General features: G+C 37.9%; 1 protein-coding gene across 4 annotated transcripts in view; it reads left to right on the top strand.

Annotated features, from left to right (window-relative positions):
* sgcd (sarcoglycan, delta (dystrophin-associated glycoprotein)) overlaps positions 1–24483 on the top strand; it is a 247047-nt gene that overhangs the window by 144362 nt on the left and 78202 nt on the right. For 3 of the 4 annotated variants that reach the window (XM_055179482.2, XM_055179483.2, XM_055179480.2), the window contains exon 2: positions 18387–18572. In XM_055179482.2, coding sequence (XP_055035457.1) covers positions 18387–18572 — 186 coding nt within the window. Of the gene's footprint in view, positions 1–9093; positions 9469–18386; positions 18573–24483 lie in introns of those variants that run through there. The other variant, XM_055179481.2, reaches the window with a different exon arrangement.

The raw sequence follows: 24483 nt of genomic DNA on the forward strand, positions 1-24483 counted from the left end.
GTGTTTGTTGCGTCATGTGAAACATGTGCATCATGCGTCATGTCAAAATATGTGTTTGTTGCGTCATGTAAACCATGTGCATCATGTGTCATGTCAAAATATGTGTTCGTTGCGTCGTGTGAACCACGTGCATCATGCGTCATGTCAAAATATGTGTTTGTTGCGTCGTGTGAACCATGTGCATCATGTGTAATATCAAAATATGTGTTTGTTGAGTCGTGTGAACCATGTGCATCATGTCAAAATATGTGTTTGTTGCGTCGTGTGAACCATGTACATCATGCGTCACGTCAAAATATGTGTTCATTGCGTCATGTGAACCATGTGCATCCTGCGTCATGTCAAAATATGTGTTCATTGCGTTATGTGAACCATGTGCATCATGCGTCATGTCAAAATATGTGTTTGTTGAATCATCAGAACTATGTGCATCATGCGTCATGTCAAAATATGTGTTCGTTGCGTCGTGTGAACCACGTGCATCATGCGTCATGTCAAAATATGTGTTTGTTAAGTCGTGTGAACCATGTGCATCATGCGTCACGTCAAAATATGTATTTATTGCGTCATGTGAACCATGTGCATAATGTCAAAATATCTGCCTACTGCACATGCTTCAAAAGGGTTTATGATAAAAGATACGCTCCTGTTAACAAAATACTCACAAGACACAAATTTAACACTAAACTCTGATTACACATGATATTAAGCGAGTATCTGGCAAACGTGAGCATTTCTTTTATCATAAACCAATTCCAAGCATCTGCAGCAGGCACTTATTTTGACATGACATGTGATGCCCATAAGTTTACATGATGCGCCAAACACAAATTTTGAAATGACGAGCCACACACATGACGGGCTAAATACATGTTGTGATGACTTTTGCATCCTGCGCCCTCAAAAAAGAAGTCACCGGCGGCCACTGGAAATGAATACAGGTCTTCGTCTGCGGCAAATAAAAAAGTATTCTAACAAAATAAAATCCACATGAAACCACATAAAATAGGACAGATTTTAAATGCCATACCTCTGGGTGTTTCATGCCTGCCGAGCAATGCCATAAAGATAAACATGAACGCATACCAATACCTCTTTAAAGGGGTTACTATCATTTTTCTTATTAATGTGACAAATCACAAATGTAAAATGGGTTGCGAACAGCTTGGTAAAAAACAGATGCCTGATTGAAAGCATTCACACCTCACACAGCTGTGCAGTTCACTAAAGTGTAAACACAACTTTTATGTGAAAGAAAAACGATTCAAGCAGAGAAGAGTCAGAAAACTCGCTCTTATCCACTCACAACATATAATTACCCTTCAGCCGACTGTACAACAGACAACGCCAACGTATTCGCACAGACAGCCAAGGTACAATCTGCTCAGCCTTTTGGGTCTCGGTACTGTCATGGTAATCAATGTTTTGTCAGCAAAATAAATACAGATCAATCTTGTGGAAGGTGATTAAAGCCATCAGAGAGAATGAAGCTTTCTCCTGCATCACTCAAACTCATGTGATTCAGAGTCTTTAAGGGCCATTACAGAGGAGAAGATCCACACTCGGTTTTCAGACCCAATCAGGCTTCGATTCTTCTGGAGACTAATAGAGTTTAATTACAACCCTCGAAGGCAATACTGGAATTTTACAGCGCTGATCGTGGTGGGAGCTCATAAAGGATGTGGTGAAAAGGAAAATTAAAAGATGATGAAATCTGGCTTTGGAAATCTATTGGTAATTAGAGCCACACTGAATTCACATGCATTTTCACATTCCCTGCAATGATTGTAGCCGAATTTGTGCCAAATTTTGCAAAATGTATTTAACATGCACCGACTTGACAATTTATACTATTTTTAATGCTTTAAAGATGCTATAAGTAAGGGATAAACGACATATGCCGTTTAAGTAAGGGGTAATGAAGGGGCTTATTTTGAGATAACAACCGGCTGCCTATTCATTATCTCGCTTATTAAATGGCTATTTACCTCATTAACAAAGTAAGCAACATATAATATGGTAATTCGTTTTTTTTATTTGCTCATTTTTAACTAATGCAGACCTTCCGCAAGAAAAAAACATTGATTTCGGTTTGTAAATATGTCATATATGTTATTAAAGGGGAGATATCATAAAAATCTGACTTTTTCCATGTTTAAGTGCTATAATTGGGTCCCCAGTGCTTCTTTCAATCTAGAAAATGCAAAAAAGATCAACCCAGCAACTTAGTTTTGGTAAACCATTCTCTGCAAGCATGTGAAAAAATAGTTGAAATTTGACTCCCCTTGTGATGTCAAAATGGGATCTTCTTATAATAATACTGTCCCTTATTCTGCACTCTACAACCACGGCACTGCCATTTAGTGCAGAGATCGAGAAAAAAATTGACCGCTAAATTGAGTTTCAATTTCAACAAACCACCATCATGATGATCAGTGTTTGTATTTCATCCCCTCATTTGCATTTAAGGGGACACACCCAAAAACGGCAATTTTTTGTGGCAATTTTAACGTTATAATGAATTATCTATTTTAAGTTTTGGGCTAAAACTTTATATTTGTACTCTGGGGACACCAAAGATTTATTTTACATCATACTTTTTTTGTAAAATATCCCCTTTAAACGACATATTTATATTTCATTTTTGTGTAATATTAAACTGTATCTGTTCAAATCATTTGCAGCATCCGGGTAACCATGCGTTACTATATATTATTTTGAGCGGGAATAACAAACCTGCAAATGTTGCAGGCAAATCAGAATCAAGCATTCCATCGAGCCGTGCAATAAGTCAGTTCTTTCCAGAAAAACGCGTTTATGCAATCGCATGATTCAATGCATAATCAGCCAAAGTCCGCATATTTATGCAGGGCCCGCATTTTTTAAATATGCCACACTTTTGTCGCATAAATTGCAGATTTTTGATCCCAAATACGCGGGGCTTGCATGATTACATAATCCCTGCATTTTTGTAGCAAAATGTCATATATGTCTTTGCAGAAAGTTGAAAAATGTTGCATTTACTTTACAAATGCGCAGCCATGTCCCCTGTTGTCATGGAAATGTTGTGAAGTTGCGTAATTACGTGACATGAAAATCAATGAAAAGCTGCAAACAGTTTCCCGCAATTTTGGCAAGTTCCCGCAATTTCGTTGCATAAAATTGCATAAATATCCTGCATATTCCATCGCATTTTTAAAGGGGCAATAAGTAGGATTTACCCCCATCTAGTGGTGGAGTTGTATTTTGCATTCAAACGAACAGTGCTCTCTAGCGCCTCCCCTTTCCAAATGCTTGTTGCAACCGTTATGTAATCGCTGATCGCCTTGTCAGTTTCAGCTGGTTCACGTGTTCTGAATGAAAACGCGTTGTGGAAAGCGTTGGTAGGCTAGTGCTTTTTGTCCCTCTCTGCTATTATAGTTTATCAATACGACAGAACGATATGGATGCCTCTTTGGACTTACCCGTTCAATGTAAGTAAAGAGAAGAAATTCTAAGCTTACAAAGAAAAGTCAGATTACTGGCAGAGGTCATTTGACACCAATGAGAACATATTTATGAATAATGACATTGATTTTGATTAATAAAACACTTAAAATCTTACTTACAGTCCCTTTAAGAAACGTGCTGCAAGATCAAGTTTTTTTCCCCGCAACAATCACAAAAAACTCTGTGTTTTTTCGCAGTATAAATGGATGTTATCCTGCTTATAACATACTTCCATAAATACAGCATTTGTCCCCTGCTGTGTTCCTGCATTTCTTAGTTACAAAATACGCGATACTAAGTGCGGAGAGCTGAAGTGTAAATGAGCTAAGGACCGTGCGCCCCGGGGAGATCCCTATGGTATTTAGGTAGCATAATATCCTTCCTGCCTTTATCTACCAGCGGGACTCCTGTTTACACACTCCTCGCTTCTCCTGGGTCTTTGTTAACATTTTCCATCCCTTCTCCTCCCAGTCAGCCTTCAATTACCTATGAATGCTTATAGATGTGGCAGTCGACTCTTCGACATGGCCAGGTTTGTCAGACCCCTGCCAAGCAGATTTGATGCCAGAGATGCTATTTGCTCAGCGATCGATGGGCTCTTTTCAAATATATCATGCTCCCCGGGCTCCGCGTGCTTAGGTGTGCCCGCACAGCTGACAGATGTCAGGATAATGGTGTGTTTGAATATGTAGTCTTGGATATGCGTGTGTGTGTGTGTATGCGAATATATATATGTGGAGACAGATGGTATGCAGGATTTGCAATGTCTCTATCCTAAACCTGCTGCCTATATACACAGCATTTTTTAAGGGGTCATGTATGTTCTCCTGGCTATATGATGCCATCTGAAATACATTATTGTGGCTATATGTGACCCTGTCTGTGAAATACAAGTTAAAGTCTCATAAGTTTTAATTATGAGGTTAGGAGCATCAAAAGTTTGATTTTAATAATTGATTTCAATCTTAAAGGTATCAAGGTTATAGTTTCACAGAATGTTCTTTACATTACGTAGTATGCTTTGAATGAACACATCTGAATAGATGCAGTAAAGCAGGATTTTGCCTGTTGACACAGAAAATGTTGTGCTTTCGAATAGCTTACTCTGTATGTTTGAATAGTAAGACTGAGCGACTAGTAATGTTTGACTATGCCCGTCCAGCTATCCATGTGTGCCTGAGTCATTTCATTTCTGTAAGTCAAACCCCTAAAACAAACAACGAGAGATGATCGTTTATCCCGACAACAAACAGTCAAGTCCACAAGACAGGCCTTTCTCATTTCTGACCCACTGAACAATAGTCGCAGGGCCAAGAATATTTAACAGTGGCTTACATTCACTCTTGATGGATCAGTGATTTTCTCCAGTCTCTTCCAGGACTCGGTTTGCCATGCCAAACCAGTCATCTTGATCATTCACAGCTTCCGAGGAACAATCAGCGCTCCGCCCCGGAAAAGCGGCTTTGCATAATGATGGCAATATGTTTTGTCCAAACTGTGGGAGGAATGCATGATGCGGTGGCAGGGGTTGCGATTAACAGGGGCTAATAGCATATCCGCCCCGCAGGGTTGTTTGTTGAATTTTCGTCTTCGGCCGAACTGATATGAAACCTGTCTTCTTAAAGCGAAGCCGTATCAAAACACAGACATCAGGTCTGATAACCATATTACTCAAAACGGCTCACGGAATGGTTGCCGAACTTTCCCCAAGGCACTGAAATGTAAAATAGCATTGCAATTCTTCTCAGTAGCGTTTAACTGCAGGTAAGTATACAGCGGCCATAAAGTGTTTATTTCTTCTTTGAAAACAGATCTCGCTGCATGAACAGCAACACAAACAGGACTAATGTTTGGCCCCCACGGTACCACTGCACTAATGGAAAGGAGCGGTTTTCATTATGCCTAATAAGTAAACTCCCTCGCTGGAGAACACTTATTATTCTCCTTTCCTTGTCTACTTAAATAGCACTTTTAGTTTACTTTACACCAACGGTCATCCAAGGTATGAATATTCTTGTGTGTTTTGTATCAACAAAGTTGTAGTTATACCGAGGCGCTCATCGCAATAGGGCAGCAGTGACAAACAGCTGAGACACATGCTGATGTATTTCAGATAATGTTATGTCTGGTAATACAGTTACTTTGTACACGGTGTAAACATAGTCTGACAGTTGATGTAACATTTCTCCTCAACTACAGCTGTGATCTTGCAGAAATTGTTCAGCTCGGGTGAATAACTGAGACTGGACATCATTGACATTTTCTACCACTGGGCTTACTTTGCTTACTATTTGCGATTTCTCTCTCAATAAACCATGCGCATGCATTTTATTTTCTGATTTGGTCATAACCTAGCACATTGTATCGTTCCATTAGGTGGCAAACAATCTCAGCTTTAGCGTTGATAGTGAGGAGCTCCCTAATCTCCGCTTCTTTCAAGTTTGCAGGCCTTTTTTTGTTATGAATGCGGATCTGCATTTTTAACTCAAAGAGAACTCCCATTCCGGGAGTTATACTTGATTCCAGGATGTGTTTACGTTCTGGCAATTTTTAGGGATCAACACTTTGTGTGTTATGAGTTGGTGTTATATTACAGTAATATAAGATTTGAGTTGTCTTGGTTAACTCAAAAAATGATCTAAAAAAATAACTGACTTGAAACAATGAATCTAAAGTAGAGTCCACTTTCAAGTCTTGATACATATATATAAAATTGGGGAGATCTGGGGGTTCTTTATCATACCAGAAGTTTCAGGAGATCTGGGGTATTTTGCAGTAAAATCCCTTGTGGCTTTTCTCTTGATTTGTTCCAATCCTATTCTGGACTTTTTTTTGCTCTTTTTTTCTTGCCTCTGTCCCTTAAAGGACCTTTGGCTTTTGAGGACTCCAGTTGTTTTTGGCAGGGAATAATTTAATAATAACTGTCAATACTATTGTTAGTACTTATATAAATATTTCCACATATATAAGTAATATATCATTCTCCAGGATGTGTGTGCAGAACAAGCTATACAATTTAGATTATAGTGATTGTTAAAGCTAGCCTGACGGTGTCATACTCAATTCTAGTCAGAATTTGAGTCTGATACCGCTCCATTGGGCTATGATTATGGGGCGTGTTTCAACCTAAAAATGTCTCTGCACTCAATTGGATAGACCTACGACCAATCAGACGTATGTTGAAATGGCGTCTGCAGCCTGACCGAACTGCTAGTTATTTTGCTACAATGACATTAACACTGTGATTATACTAAGTCTGAGTTAGCGAACGTACATCAACACCTACTATGTTTTCAACATTTCATTTATATCACAACAGTAAGTATTTACTTAGTCATACAGTCAGACTTTCTCTTACCATTTGTACGTTAGGTGAACTTCATCCACGACGATACCCATTACGTTGGCTTCAAAAAATTTCGGAGCCTAGCATGTCCCTCCACTTATTCAGCAGACACGATTCCGGGGTTCCAAAAAGACGCTGGCAGCTAATTATATCCATCGCGTCATGCACGCCGAGTTGCCATAAGTGTGACCAAAGGAGAAACAACAATGACAATAGGGTTTTCATGTCCTGTCTTCATAGCGACCATCGGAGCTAGCTGATAAATGAAACGTTTGTCGTAGGAAGGATGGCAAAAACATCTTTCCGATCAACAAATGTCTTGATCACGTTTCTCTCTTCCTCTTTTAAAATCAATGCTCTGTCGATATCTTTTAGAACAGACTCAATGTCAGAATCCACACATTTGAATTCTACAGCGGCAGCCATTTCATTGTAAACAGATTCAACACACGCGTTCTTTGGTGACGTGGTTGATTATGTTACTGTTGATCATCTGTCCATCGTTGTATAAAGCCCGCCCTGACAATTTGATTGGTCGACCAGCTTTGGGTTAGGCATAGAAGCTCCTCAACGGAAAAACCCAGACCAATCTTCCCATTTCTCAAAATGTTGTGGGCGGGGCTAAGATCGGCTGGCACCCAGGCTATGTTAAAGCGTATTCTGTAACATTTTTTTTAACAAAAATCATTACTTAAAACCATCTCCTATACTTTGCCCCAATTCACAACAGTAAGCTTATATGAATGATTTATAATTTGAGCCTGGACAAATTTTATAAAACTTAATTCGTCTGTAAACAGAGAAGATGAGCTGGCTGGCTCATGTGTTCTGGATGGGATTGTGTATTGTTGACAACATTACTTAAGAATTTAAACAAATCATATTTGGCGTTTAATCTATAAAGTTTCAAATGACGATTGTCTGGGAAAAGACGTAAATATGTCAGTTTATTATGTTTTTACATCTGGGGAATCATCTGTTGTTAAAACAGTGAAAGCTCAAACTATGAGCTATCTAAAACAAGTGATATCAGCTGGGCTTTTCAACATCTGAACAGATTAAATACTGGAGCAGAGACAGCTTCCTCAGAACCGGTAAGGCATCTGTTGAAACATTTTAGTCAGAACAAACGCTGCAGATATATTTCTTCACTTCAGTGTTAACACAGGTTTGGTGGCACAACTTATATGGGATTAGGTCGGTTGTTTTCGGATGCATATGTACTAGGATGTATTTCTGTAATGTGCATGTATAATGACAGATCCACTTTGATGCCGTGATCACAAGCATCAGATTCAGAGTAACACGAATTACAAACCACGTACATTACTCTGCAAATAACTGCAATTTTATATTTCAATTAGAGATGGCGATAGAGAAATTGATAGCGCACTCACTGCCACCTACTATTAGCTTACACTATGCAAACTTTTTTGGTGTATACAGTATATAGTGTTATCAGCGCTCACTTCCGTGGTGGAAAATAAAAATGCATGCCAGGGATCAGTCATGGACTTCAAAACCCATGGATTAATTAACCCACGGGCTAATCCAATTTATGCATTCATTCAGTAAATACAGTTTGATTCATATTCACAAGTAAATCTGGGAGACACTACCATGAAGAAGGTGTGGTGGTGAATTTATTCGACCTGACAACAACATTATACAGCAAGGTCACATGGAAATGGTGCATCTAAACCCTGATTCCAAATTCCAACTTTAATTGGTTGTTTTCAAACCCTTAACAAAGAGTGTGAAAAACACATTGAATAAATTCATGTCACAAACACAACACTTTTTCGTCACAGCAGTAATGTAAAACTCGGTACGAATATATATTTATGTTAATTTTAGGTACTTTATAACCACACCACCAGTATTAACAATACTATACATACAGTATACATGTTGACATGCAAATATTCTTGCGCTCATGCTCCTATATGCTTGCTGATCTGGCCATTTAAAATGCCACCCCTTAAAGAGGCAACCTAAACAATGATTACTATTATTCATCTGATTAAATGACTTGTTTGCATGCCCATAAAAAATCCTGCATAGAAAAGAATTGTGACAGTTTTATCCCTCATAATCAGCATTGCAGGCAGATAGGTTGGAAAAGTAAACGTGTTTTTCCTATTCCCAAAGCGCGCTGGAGTCATATACACACTGAAACACGTGTACATCAAGAGGGTGGAGAGACTGCATGGAAAATCCTCACACACAGACACCAACCTAGTCTACCCCTAAACTTCCCCCACACGTCTCCCAGTGCTATATCTGGCCAGTGACCGGGGAACAGTTTTGCATAGGGAGACGTTAACGTAGAGGTGCAGATTTTGTTCTCCTGCTTTTCTTTTGGTTGTGAATCTCGGCTAGATCGGCTGCAGACAGAGGACTGTGGAGTCCAGGAATTTCCTGCAGACTTTGGGGCAGGGATTTTGGCTCGCGTGTCTGTTATTGGAAAAGCTGACGGGGTCGTAAACTGGGAACCGTAACTGCCTGGAGTCGGTCGGAAATAGAAAGAGAGCGAGAACAGCAGAGGCCTCATGCCGTCTTTTGAGTGTCGATCTACTTTTATCTGTCTGTACACTAGCTAGGACTTCAGGTTGAGAAGCATGGTCAGGATGGTAAGTTTTTAGTACATTGTGTCTAACTTGTGTTTTTTGAAGAAATGCATGTGACTTCCTGGCAGCAGGGAGACAGGGCTTAGTGTGAAGTGCTACTTCATTGTTTTAAGGGGTGGAAAAAGTTTCTTTCTGTCTCGGAGTAGTTTGAGTTACTGGGTTATTTTTAACTCACTGTCTCTCTTTCTCTCTCTCTTTTATTCCGTTCCATTAAATCAGATTATTTTTGAAATGCAATGCATTGTGGTCTCAGGATAGATGTCCTGTGTTAATTGAAATCCAATAGAAAACAGTTTGAATGTATTGTGCCAGAAGTTCTCACAACAGTTACACAAAGTCTGTCTCTCTCTCTCTCTCTCTCTCTCTCTCTCTCTCTCTCTCTCCTGTCCGGTTTTCTCAAGAGAAGCCAGATGCTACCGCTGCTCTGGTTCCCCATATCACCGCTTCCCCACATTTGGTTTCAATTACTCGGCCCTCTGGGAAACATGCTACTATAAATAAGTAACAACAGGGTTCGCTGTGGATATATTGCAGAGTTACCATCAGGATTCATGCTGTTTTGATGACGCGTGGCAGTTGTTGGCTGTTGATTGTTGCTTTTTTGATTATTTCTGTGATGCCAGGTCAGAGTGGGCGGGGCAAAAAAGGAGAAAAGTAGGGGGTGGGACTTTGGCCAGAGAGTGAGAGAAACAGCTGTGAAGGTTATGAGGCATGCAGGTTACTGTCTGCCCTTTATACAGTGCGAGTTAAAAACAGCTCTCCTCCCCAAACATGATCAGCAGCCGGTGAGCTTTTGAACTGACCTGAGATCAGTCTCTGAAAGCTTTTAAAGATTTTTTGCAAAAATACAAATACAACAATATGGTCTTTCTTTGAAGTTATGTTTGATAGCCCAAAGTCTCTCTGTTCTCAGTCCAAGATCAATGTGGTCACGTTAAAGTACATTTTGGTTTATAAATCAGATGGCGTAGGTCTGACTGTGTGTTCTTGTAGCGCATTGGGTGTGGTTTCGATTCCCGTACAGATAAAATGTATACCTAATGCACTGTAATTTGCGTTGGATAAATATACCTCAGGAATTTTGATGTGCCTCACTGGTCTATTTTTCAGTCAGTGACCTATGACATAAATAGACTTATTTTTAAGCCAGTAACTAAATCCATCTGTGCGCATTTTATTATTCTGCCAGTCGATGTTAATCAGATCTGATATGTGTGAAGTACAGCGACATTAGCTAAAGTACCAGTTTACCTTCGTAAACACAGTGTCAAGCTAATGAGCCAAATTTATATGCGGTACTTCGGAAAAGTACTCAACCTGTCAACCATTTCGAGCATCGAGTGTGAAAATAAAGCGCTGAAATATGCCGTCTGCATGAGTTTCCACAGACCTACATGAAACAATCGCCCTAATGAGGACACATTGGTTTTACAATCGGCTTCTCTCTGTGAATCATTAAAATAACTGTTTTCTGAATAAAATCCTCACTGTTATGGGTCTATCATTACACAGCTTGTGAATCTAAAGGACAGTTGTGAAAATGATGAATAAAGACCAGTTCAGTTATTATAATATATAGGATAATGTATTAAACAATATCCAGTTTGGATAGTCTACAACAGCGTTTCCCAACCATGGGGCTGGAGCCCACAGGGGGGCCTCAGCAGATTTCCAAGGGGGCCTCAAGATGACTTAAAATTATTTAAAAAATTGGACAAACAAGCATATTTTTTTTATTGCCATTTTAGTAGTGAATATGCATCTGTCTTATTCAAAGTTCTATTTAATTTAATGTAGAAAAAAAATTAGTGAGTGGGAGGCCTTCAAATATTGTTGTGGGTAACTAGGGGGCCTTAAAGTGAAAAAGGTTGGGAACCACTGGTCTATAAGGACCTGGCGGTTTATTTTTAGGTATGAGCTACATCAAACTATTTGTAAGCCAGAGAAAAATCTCAAACAGCTGACGACTCCGGGCCGGATCCGTGCTAAAGCTCCGGTGTGGATCTGGTGCAGATTTTAGCTGAAAACATAAAAAAACGAAATAAATTGATGTATGCATTGCCATACGAAAGTTTAGGGACATCCTTATTAAAATTTGTATCCACGTTGTAGTTATAAGCTATTCTTAAAATAACACGAAAATAATGTAAATGTGAAATAGGTGATGTTTACACTACAAAATTTTCAACTAAAAACAGAAATGTTTGTTTAAACAACAACAGCATTTTGGGGTCCCGAAAAAGATAAACTGACACAAAGACATCAAATTGGTATCATTCCACGTCTTCTTTCTCCAAACTTGTAAACACTGGGGCGGTAGTTTTGCATACATCATGCGTGACCTTTTGACATGATGACGCAATACGTAAGGTTGCCTTGGCACGTCACACGACTAGTGCAAGACGAGAAATTGTTTTTTAAAAGTACATATTTTTATTGTTATTGCCGAAAATGACAACCGTTTTGCTAGTTGCAGTTGGACCTCTATGCCTCATTTGGGAGGCTGCAATTTTAAACTACATTGAAACCAGTGGCGGCTGGTCACTAGGGGGCGCTTGGGCGCCGCCCCCCTAAAGTTGGCCAGAGAGGAAAGCTACTTAAACATGTTACCAAAAATCGTTTAGTTGTACTATTTCACTGTTAGTCATGTTATAATTTATTTAAAAAAAATAAAAAATAAAAACCCTAATGAGTGTCTATGTAGGTCAGTAAAAAGGGTAAAAACATGTGACCTGAGGCTGAGCTCTAATTCTAATTTTTGATCCGCCCTGGGGCGCAGGACTGTGCGCCCCAAACCCTCCCACTTATTTTGTAAGCGAATCAATATTGTTTTTAATGTTTTTTACTTCCTGTGATTGGACCGTTCTCAGAGTCTCATAACCGTGTTGCAGATTGCTGTGTTGACTGATAGCTACATTACTGATCAGTGAAAGCAAATGAAGTATCTTGAGATGAAGGAAAATATGATTTTATCCTTACAAAATCACCCTATACAACTTGTAAACTGTTGAGGTCCAAGTCCACTATATGGAGAAAATCCTAGAAGGTTTTCCTTTAAAAAAAAAAAACGTAATTTCTCTCAACTGAACACAGAAAGACATCATTTTGGATGACATAGGGGTGAATTCATTAGCGGGATAAAAGTTAAATATTCCTTTAAGGTCTAAACCTAAGATGTAAGATGTCTGGGCTCTTATTGGCAGTTTTATTGTTATTATTAATCCAAGTTATCCAGTTCAAATAATTTATTTTTAAATAAAATAATAGTTTTCTAATAAAGTAATTAATTTTATCCACAAAAAATAGTAAATAGTAAAAAATGCACACATAAATCTTCAGATAAAGTTTTTTAGATTTCAGTCATATGTCCCTATTTTTGACAGTAGTATATAATAATAATAATATTCCATTAGTCCATTATTTAGCACTGGATACACTGTCAGAAAAAAGCGTAAAAATGGTCCCTAGCTGTCACTAGGGCGGGTTTTTTTGCAGTATAGAAAGCACTTTACCGCGGGCATTATAATGTTTTCCTTAATTCTTCAAATAAAAATGAATGAATACTCTTATTATTTTATGTAGCAGAGATCAGAGCGGTGTCTTGTGACTGTGTGCCTTGCAGGCAACGTTAAACCACGAAGACGCTTAGGCACAATCACACAACGCGGATGACTGCTATTGCTCAGAGAAAACAACTGAGCTTTTGAGAATCTGTGACAAAATCAGTGTTATTCTTTATGTACAAACAAACAGATACACTGAGTTGGACTGAATAGAAGTTTAAAACCAAGGCAAACACTTTATTAGCTTTTAGCTCCAAGCGTCAGAGATGTGCAGAAGAATGAGTGGCAGTGTGTTTTAAAGCAAGAAGGTCTCCAGCGCTACCAACAAGCTGCCGGTAAACGCATGCACCAGGGATACAGGCTGAGCCACAAACAGGTGTTTCATGTTCTGCCGTGTTTTGACAATCCTGACTTTAAGAGCCAGCAGTGAAGTATGGCTCTCTAAGAAATCTCGAGCAATGAAACCTGCCAGGCTCACATCGGGAAAAAAATGTGCTGGTGGCATTTGTTGTAAAGGTGGGATTTAGATGTAAATCCTGATGTATACCTTCGAAAGCAACTGTTGTAGCTATACGCAGATGTGCATATTGCGCTCTCGGTGCCAAATCATTTTGTGTCGTTTCTGTCAGCTGCCTCTTTCAGAAATTCGAACAAGAACATAAACTAACAAAAATAAACCACGTGATGTGTAATAGCGACTCAAGTGGGTGAATTTTTAGAGGATGATAAACCCTTGAGATCCTTAAGCTGGGTGTAAATGTCAGACAGAAATGACCAAAAAATGGCTAAGACTCAAGTGAGAGAAGGATCATGAAACATTTACTGACTGACTAATCTGGAGATATGATTGGAGAAATAAGGTATGAGAGTACCTTATTAAATTAAGAAACTTATTTTTGTTTAAATAAATTGCAGCATTTTTTACCTCAGTGAAATATAAGTTCTTGTGCGTATTTTTGCTCTATTGTGAGACAGATCAATAGTTCTTGATCTTTATCTGTGACCCTTTTATTTTGGTCCTGTTACTATACAGACTAACACCTGTGGTGTTTGACACAGACAGGGGTACATTGACACTCCAGTTCACAGATGAGTAACTCGCCATCTCTTCCTCTCCCTAAGGATCGAAAGCAAAGTGCTGTTTTACCTCCTTACATCTCTCTCAACAACTCCATTCACTGTTGCGTGAGCTCAGAAATGTCTTCAGAAAGACAATGACCTTTGTCCTTTGTCCTTTATCCTGTTTGTTTTTCTTTACTTCTTTTTTAATTGCAGTGGCTGTCTGTTGTCAGTTTAACACTGATTCTTTGTAATTTGGCCTCCTTAGGGTAAAGTTTATTACCGTGACTTATAGTTTAAACTGTAATTTATGCAAGAATGAACATCAGGACTTTAAATATTAGGCCTAAAACAAATGATAGTCTTTGTATGCAGAAATTAAATATGGCATTTTTGATTGATTAACTGTTTATAGTGGTTATATCAACACATTCAAATGGCAATTAGTACTTATCTTATGAGTTGGCTAATTTGTATTCATTTGTACAAACACATTTATACGTTTTGTATGATTTGCTTTCACCACGGCATCCCTCCTTCCCAGTCCTCTCATTCATTGCTCTCTGAGGGTCTAGTTTGGGTTTGAACTCCATTTAAATATAGCAAGTCAAGTTTGTTTATCATTATTTATTAAGGCTTAATAAGCAGGTCAACTTGTGATTCTGCAATTAAAAGCTGTAATATTGTGTCAAGCAGCTTATCTGATTAACGACAAATTGCATGGCACTAAGCATTAATTAAATTGTGATTAAGTTAAAGTAATATTCCACTTTCATTTAAAAAATCCACATAATTTGCTCACCCCCATGTCATCCAAGATGTTTGTGTCTTTCTTTGTTCAGTCGAAAAGAAATTAAGGGTTTTTTCTCTGTATAGTTGACTTTGGTGGACCTCAAAAGTTTACAATTTCAATGCGGTTTAAAATTGCGGTTTCGATGCGGCTTCAAATGGCTCAAAATGATCCCAACCGCGGCATAAGTGTCTTATCTAGCAAAACGATCGTCATTTTCACAAAAAGTACTTTTAAAGGGGACATTTCACAAGACTTTTTTAGGATGTCAAATAAATCTTTGGTGTCCCCGGAGTACATATGTGAAGTTTTAGCTCAAAATACCATATAGATAATTTATTATAACATTAAAATTGTCACTTTGTAGGTGTGAGCAAAAATGTGCCGTTTTGGGTCCTTTAAAATGTGTCTTTTAAAATGTAAATGAGCTGATCTCAGTGCCGTGGTTGGATAGTGCAGATCAAGCAGTGGTATTATACCCTTCTGACATCACAAGGGGAGCCAAATTTCAATGACCTATTTTTTTACGTCTTGCAGAGAATGGTTTACCAAAACTAAGTTACTGGGTTGATCTTTTTCACATTTTCTAGGTTGATAGAAGCACTGGGGACCCAAATATTGCACTTAAACATGGAAAAAGTCAGATTTTTATGATATGTGCCCTTTTAACCACAACTTCTCGTCTTGCACTAGCCGTGGGACCTTACGTATTACATAATCACGTCGAGAGGTCAGGCATTACATATGTGAAACACACACTTGCGGACCATTGTAAACAATAAACTAACACAAAAAAATAATTAGTATCATTACACATACAACAATGTTTAAACGGTCCTCTTTCGCCACATTTATAAACACTGGAGAGGTTGTTTCGCATATGTCATGGATCATGTAAGTTCACACTGGCGCGTCACACGACTAGGATGCAGTATGAGAAGTTGTGGTTTACAAGTACATATATTTATTTATTTTTTAAATAAATAAAAAATGACAATCTTTTCACTAGAAAAGACACTTATGTCTCAGTTGGGATTGTTTAGAGCCCTTTGAAGCTGCTATAAAACTGCAATTTTAAAATGCATTAAAACTGTTGAGGTCCACTATACTGTATATGGAGAAAAATCCTAAATTGTTTTCCTCAAAAAACTTAATTTCTTCTCGTCTGAACAAAGAACGACATAAATGAAAGTAGAATATGCCTTAAAGTAACAGGTTCCTTCTGCAGAGTGGGTGTCTCTTTTCCATGTATTACCTGCTATTGCATGTTAATATACTTTGATCAACAAGCTTGTGAGTTACTGTTTATATGCGCTGTAAGAATGGTGCTTTTAAAGATGGTTTGAGGTTTTAAATGTCATCTTTACTATGTGGAGAACAGGCTAGATGGGGATGTTGTCACAAGAGCTATATCTCAGTAACTTAAATTATTAAAATATAAAGCTGGCACACCAAAGCTCCAAAAATTCAAAAATGTAATAATGGACTACTATACAGATAACATTTCGAGACTGTAGGCTCTTCATCAGATAAATGATTCAATTTTGTTTAATGAAGAGCCTGCATGCTCAAAACATTACCTGTAAGAGAGTCCATTATTAAATTCTTGGATATTTGGAGCTTTGTTGTGCCGACTATCTGCTCTGATAACTTTCTTGGACAAGCACCCATTTTGATCATTTTGCCGGCGGTGTGCTTGCTTTTGTCTAGTTTGTTATTGTTAAGTCAAAATGTAAAAGCTTTTTTTGTAGTGAATCTTTAAGGTTAAACTCACCCTAAAAAATATTTACTCAAGTAAAAAATGTGACAACTAGCCACAATCTCTACTTTATTCTCTAGCACAAAGTAATGCCCAGTGCTTTGCCTTTCCCTACAGAGGAGTATCGGCAAATTAATGAATGTTTGTTTTTTACTCGGTGTGTTCCATTAGTCACTCCACAACTTCTTGTTTTAGGAAAATCTTTAACCCAGTTAATGGAGGCTCGGAAAGCACAACAACATCGCTGAACAGATAACCAGAGAACTGAGCATCCATATAACAATTGCACGTCATTTTGACATGAATGTCCTAAGGAGAATCAGTGTAGGCTATAAAGAACAAGCAATGACTAAAGCTTTCAATTAATCACGCATCAAGGTGGTTTTCACACTGGAAATGTTTGTTGACACGTACAAAATGATGTTAAACATATCGCAACTCATATCAGCAACATGTTTCATGTTTTTTTATTATTATTATTATTGTGTTATTATGCACAGAAGATCAAGCAACAGTTGCGCATATATCGCAATGCGTAATTTATCAGTTACAATGGTAATCATGGATGTTGTCATCGACTATACAAGTACAAGTCTTGGATTTGGTACCCCAGTGCATAATTTTACACAAACAAAATTAAAAATTTAGCGCATTGCGAAAGCACAAATCAAATACTTGAGAATGAACTTTTAGATATTAAAAATAAAAAACAATTGTAAATGTATCTTCCTTTATAATTCTGTTTTATTATTCAGCCTTAACTCATAATGCAGAACATTCTTAAGCAGAGATAAACAATATCTCTTTTTTTGTTGTTGTTGGGTTTAGAGAAAAATTTTCTTGGAAATAAACTTTTTTACTAACTGGTCAAACTTACCATGGTTTCTATGGTTACCGCAGAGCGATGCACTTCACATAGACTTCCCTTTTACTGTAAGTTCCATTAATGTTCTCCGACTGGCAAGTTTTGTTTTTTATTAATATGATGTTTTTTCATTTCTGCAAACATTTTGTGTTTTGCTCTTAACACGTCTAAGTAGCCAGACTATCCCGAAGGCACCGTTTCTAAACTCACTTTTTTGTAGTACAGTGTACTTACTGCCTTTACTCAACCTTTAAAATAAGTCAACCAGAAAGCTTGAATGAAAAGGGCATTAAAGGGCAACAGCACTCAAACCTATTGCAGGTGATCAAATTCCCCAGCACAAATATAATTCGACTCAAGGCTGACTTTAATAACACAATGTCTGCCATTTACCTACGATTTCTTCCGAAGCTGTATAACATGAAAGGCTTCAAATGCTGTGATTATACAACACGAGGTGTGATAAGGCAGAATGTGTGTGCAAAACTCTCGCTGAACGTTTCATTGTGTGCTGATGTACATTGGAAGTTTCACAGAACTGTCTGGAGTCATTTGTTTCAGTGTGGCCTCAGTGTACGTGCTTGTCAAATGCTATTTGACCCGGCCGACAAAAATGGCAAGTCAAAATGCTGCCGACAGTAAATTCTATTCTGCACTGAGATATTAGTCTATTATTATGGCAGTTGAAACGTACACTATCTTTTCCTCTTTTTAACTGGACTGTTAGAATCAATGTAAGTACTATTTGAGCTTTAATAGGGCAGAACCACATTAACCAGTGATCATGGGGGATTGCGATCAATGGCCATTCAGCTTGCCAAACGTCCAGTCGAATTGGACATTGGATAAAATGTCCCATTAATTTTTATTTGTGTTTGTTTGCAGATGACCCAGGAACAGTGTCCACATAGGAACAATGTCCAGAGCACCGAAAAGCCACAAGTGTATAAAGTGGGAATCTATGGCTGGCGGAAACGTTGCCTTTACTTTTTTGTTCTCCTGCTCATGATCCTCATCGTGGTCAACCTCGCTCTCACCATCTGGATCCTCAAAGTTATGAACTTTACTATAGTAAGTGTGGTTTTTGTACTGTGTGTGTAATGCTCTTATGTGCCAACAAAACTGTCAAATGTTATGCTTTAAATGGGAAAACAGAATGGTTCTACTACGAATGTGTCCTGTAACTATTATGGGGCTTCAACTACATACATTGCCTACAGTATATATACAGTGGCAAGAAAAGTATGTGAACCCGTAGGAATAAACTGGTTTTCTACTGTGATTTGCCATAAAATGTGTTCCTCATGTAGGTCACAGCAAAACAAAAACAATGTGCGTAAGCTGACAACACACAAATAATTTTAGTTTCTTGTGTCTTTTTTGAACACCCATTAAACATTCACAGTGCTGGAGGAAACTATAAGTGAACCCTTGGATTTAATAACTTGTTGAACCTCCTTTGGCAGCAATTACTTCAAGCAAGCACCTTCAGTAGTTTGGAATCAGACCTGCACATCATTCAGAAGGAATTTTTGCACATTCCCCTTCACAAAACGGCTTCAACTCAGACACATTTGTAGGATGTCTGGTGTGAACCGCTCTCTTGAGGTCATTTTACAGCATCTCAATGAGGCTAAAGACTGGGGTTTGACTAGACCACTCCAAATGGCACATTTTCTTTTTCTTAAGCCAGTCTGTGGTGGATTTACTTCAATGCTTAAGATAATTTTCCTGCTGCATCAAGCAACGTCTACTGAGCTTCAACTGGCGGACAGCCACCCTGACATTAACCTGTAGGATATTTCCCCCTTGATGATGGCAAGTGGTCCAGGCCCTGAGACAGCAAACCCAAATCATGATGTTCCCTCCACCATACTTTACTGTTGGGATGATGCTTACTGTTGGTAAACTGTGCCCTTTTTGCACCATAGTATTCTTCCAAAACAATTCAACTTTTGTTTCATCAGTCTAAAAAATATTTTCCCAGTAGCACTTGTGTTTGCCAAGGTGCCCTTTTGCAAACTTCAGGCTCACAGTAATGTTTTCGGGAGAGCAGACACTGTGCCTGTTCAAAGACTTGCTTATGGTAGACTCATGAACAGAGATATGAGCATGTTCCAATAATGTCTTCAAGGCTTTAGCTGTTATTTGTGGGTTATTTTTTATTCATTGAATATTCTGCTTTGTGACTTAGGAGTCATCTTGGCTTGGGCGCCCACTTCTAGGAAGGGTAGCTACAGAATTAAACTGTCTAAATGTATTATTCATTATTATTAACTGTAGACTGATGGATTTCTTAACATTTTGAGATTGTTTTGTATCCCTTTTCAGCCTTATGGAGTGCAACAACTATCTATATCTTTAGAGAGGCATGGCTCATAAGAGCTGATGCTTCTTAAAGACAGCGATCCTAAAATGTTTGAGTATCTTTTTATCAATCAAATGTATTCAGATACTTATTCAAATACTTATTAATTGGACTCCAGTTTAACAGCTTCTGACACACATTAGCTTTCATTAAAAGAAATTAGTCTATGGGTCCACTTACATTTTCCTCCAACACTGTGAATGTTTAATGGGTGTTTTCAAAAAGACACAAGAAACTAGAATTATTTGTTTGTTGTCAGTTTAGGCAAATTGTGTTTGTCTTCACATATATACATGTATATATATATATATATATATATATATATATATATATATATATATATATATATATATATATATATATATATATATATATATATATATACTCTAATTTTTGAAGATGATTTGACTGAACTTACTGCCGACTTAGAAGTGAAAAGAAATGCCAGGTCCCCATCATACGGATCTGCCAGTCACGTCTGTGTTATTTCTGAGCTTCAGTCAGACAAACTACTGCTTTCAATTACCTCACAGTGGTCAATCCGTTCTGGCTTTTACATGGAGCCGGGTCTCTTTACTTCACATCTCTCAGTCTGTCGGCCCCCTTCCTGTGTTTACTGATCGTTTCAACCTTTTCTGCTGTGCTTTGGGTCTTGATTACAGGGCTCAACCAATATCTTATTTATGAGGCTTTATTATCTTTTCTCACACTTTCTGCTGACTGTACATACACACTTTCTGCAGAGGAACTGGAGATATTCTGCTAATAACGTTACTAATGAAACGGAAAGTATTTAATGAAAGATTGGCTCTCCTATTTCAGCTCATTCCTGTATGTTTTGAGTGTGGTAATGTTCATTTTCATCCACACCACTATTGATTTTCTTAATAGTTTCTCCTAGACAGCAGTAAGAGCAAATTCAACTTTTGCTTACTATAAATCCCTGGGTATAGTACACTTTTTACACTTATGCGAAGGTCAGCCCATTATGCGTAGCGTTATTGTTTTATCTAAAGATATAGTCAGTATACTCTTGTCTTATATTAAAATCCTCCCTGATGTTCTTCAAAATCCTTGGTTTAGGCTGCTTCTTATACATGACTGGCGTCGTTTTGGTCTCTCCTCTGTTTCCAACATGATCTCACAAAGTTCCGTGGGATAGTCACGGAATTTTGTGCTCATTTTTCCGTGACATTCTCACGGATCTCCGCATATTTCCGTGGCCCTGCCACGGACTTTCTTTTCCGTGGCATTCTCACGGATTGGTTACTCAACTGCTTTTTCCTATTTTCAAACCATTGTCGCTTCGGTTTAGGGTTAGATTTGGTGCTTGCGTTACTTTGTCACTGTAAGTATTGGTTTATACTATTTTTTCTGATGTATTCTTTTATATTTTTTAAACTTTAATCAATTGTCACCTGGCATTGGGGTTAGAGTTGGGTTTGGGTAGGGATGTCATTTTATGTAAATCTAACCCTAAACCGAAGCGACAATGGCAAGAAAATAGGACAAAACAGTTGAGCAACCAATCCGCGAGAACGCCACGGAAAAGAAAGTCCGTGGCAGGGCCACGGAAATATGCGGAGATCCGTGAGAATGTCACGGAAAAATGAGTACAAAATTCCGTGACTATGCCACGGAAATTCGTGAGATCAGGTTGCTGTTTCTGCATTCGTCACTACGGATCGTATGCTACATCCTACCTGTAGCTGAAATTCTATGGTGAATGCCCATTGGCCGCTAACAGAAGCTAGTTATTATAGTTTTTAAAGTTTTAAATATGGATGTTTTTCTAACAAAATTGCATCGAGTACCCTCAGAAAGACTTTATTGTCCCTCTGGAGCCATGTGGATTACTTTTGACATCTGACACATGATGGACATCTGTATCTCAGATGTAATTCATGGGGTAATTTAAATTTTTTGCTGAAGTATCCCTTTTATGGACCCCTGTAGGCCAGGAGAAGTATTGCATGCATTCAATGTCTATGCATACGTTTAAGTCAAATGAAGTATGCTTTGCAAGGTTGTGAGTTTGACTGTTAACCATTAATTAACTATACATCCAGCTTAAGTCTCATGCGTCTTAGATGTTTCTCCTAAGAAAGACACACATATCAGATACCATTGCTGTATGCGTCCAACTAGATTTTTAGAAAAGATCTCAATGTCAAAAACTGAGATAAGATTTGCTCATCCAATTTATTTACAACCATATTAAGCTACATTAAGTTGTACAATAACTTCATGTTTATAAATAAGTCTCTCATTTTAATCTATTTTATCATCTCTTAAGCAATTTTATGATGATATATTGCCTTGTAATAACAAAAAACAAGCCAATTAATTACCTGGGCTTATATTTTGGTCTATTTACCTACAACATTATCAGACAAAATACAACCTTAAATCAAGCATAATTAAAAAATAATGGACAGCTACGTGTACCTACACGTTTGTGTACAACAGTAGGTGACACATGTATTATTTGTTAACTACCACCTTCATGTTTACCACTTATTTGTATCTGCTTTGCTGCAGCTGAGTAAACTCAGCTGTGTACTGTGATCAGTTTTTATTAAGACAGACACTGCTGATGGCACTTCTCAAGTAGGTTTATTATATCTCACTTTCCAAGTCCACTCTCATAATCATCAGTGTTACTGCATGTTCAGCTTTTAAGGACACTTTAATTTAGTTAAACAACATAAATACAGGATAAAACTGAATACATCTCCCAGTACACAGAACCGAGAATAAAGAGAGGAGCAAGTCTGACTGCAACAAAAGCACAGCTGAGTATTGATATTGGTAAGGACATGTCCCTTGCATCCCAACCAAAATCGATGCCCTTACGCACACCTTTGAGTTAAAAGCCAAACCTTCTAACCACCTCGTTGTACTGCAAACAAGAAACAACAGAAATCTAAGAACGAATGTCATTTCAACCTATATTCCCACCCAGTGCCAGAGCAGAAGTAAGGCAAGACCCTAACTAATCGCTTCATTTCCCCTGAGTATACTTACAGTTAAATCATGCGGTAAATATAAGACAAAAATGTAAAGAAAAAAATCTGGTGTTACCCTGTTCCATAAGACGTTAAATTATTTTTTATACACATATTGTTATAGGTTATTATTACATAAACAAAGCAGACAGTGCAGCAGAGTGCATATGATGAGTGCATGTGATGCCACATACAGAAAAGAGTGCATGTCACAGAGAAAAGAGAATGCATATGATGTCACAGAAGGCAGAAAACACACACATACTGTAACAAACAGCAGAGAATGCATATCCCACAGATATGAGAAAATGATGTCACAGACAGGAGAGAATGCATATGATGTCACAGATAGGAGAAAATTAACATGATGCCACAGACAGAATGCATATGATGTCACAGACAGGTGTAAACGAGTATGATGTCACAGGCATTAGAGAATACATATTATATCACAGACAAGAGAAAGTGAACATGATGTTACAGATAGGAGAAATTTAACATGATGTCACAGACAGGTGTATATGATGTCATAGACAGGAGAGAATGTTTTAAGATGTTACAGACAACAGAGAATGCATATGATGTCACAGGCATCAGAGAATATTATATCACAGACACAGAGAAAATGAATATGATGTCACAGATAGGAGAAAATTAACATGATGTCACAGGCATCAGAAAATATTATATCACAGACACAGAGAAATGCATATGATGTCACAGGCATCAGAAAATATTATATCACAGACACGGAGAAATGCATATGATGTCACAGGCATCAGAAAATATTATATCACAGACACAGAGAAATGCATATGATGTCACAGATAGGAGAAAATGAACATGATGTCACAGACAGGAGAGAATGCATACGATGTCACAGACATGTGTAAATGAGTATGATGTCACAGGCATTAGAGAATATATATTGTATCACAAACAGGAGAAAATGAACATGATGTCACAGACAGGAGAGAATGCATATGATGTCATAGACAGGTGTAAATGAATATGATGTCACAGACAGAAGATAATGTTTATGATGCCACAGACAGAAGAGAATGCATATGATGTCACAGATAGGAGAAAATTAACATGATGTCACAGGCATCAGAAAATATTATATCACAGACACGGAGAAATGCATATGATGTCACAGGCATCAGAAAATATTATATCACAGACACAGAGAAATGCATATGATATCACAGACAACAGATAATGAACATGATGTCACAGACAAGAGAGAATGCATATGATGTCACAGACATGTGTAAATGAGTATGATGTCACAGGCATTAGAGAATATATATTGTATCACAAACAGGAGAAAATTAACATGATGTCACATACAGGAGAGAATGCATATGATGTCATAGACAGGTGTAAATGAATATGATGTCACAGACAGAAGATAATGTTTATGATGCCACAGACAGGACAGGATGCATATGATGTCACAGATAGGAGAAAATTAACATGATGTCACAGGCATCAGAAAATATTATATCACAGACACAGAGAAAATGCATGTGATGTCACAGATAGGAAAAAATGAACATGATGTCTCAGACAGGAGAGAATGCACATGATACATTTACACAGA

Source organism: Misgurnus anguillicaudatus, chromosome 9, assembly GCF_027580225.2.
Source record: "Misgurnus anguillicaudatus chromosome 9, ASM2758022v2, whole genome shotgun sequence".
NCBI lineage: Eukaryota > Metazoa > Chordata > Actinopteri > Cypriniformes > Cobitidae > Misgurnus > Misgurnus anguillicaudatus.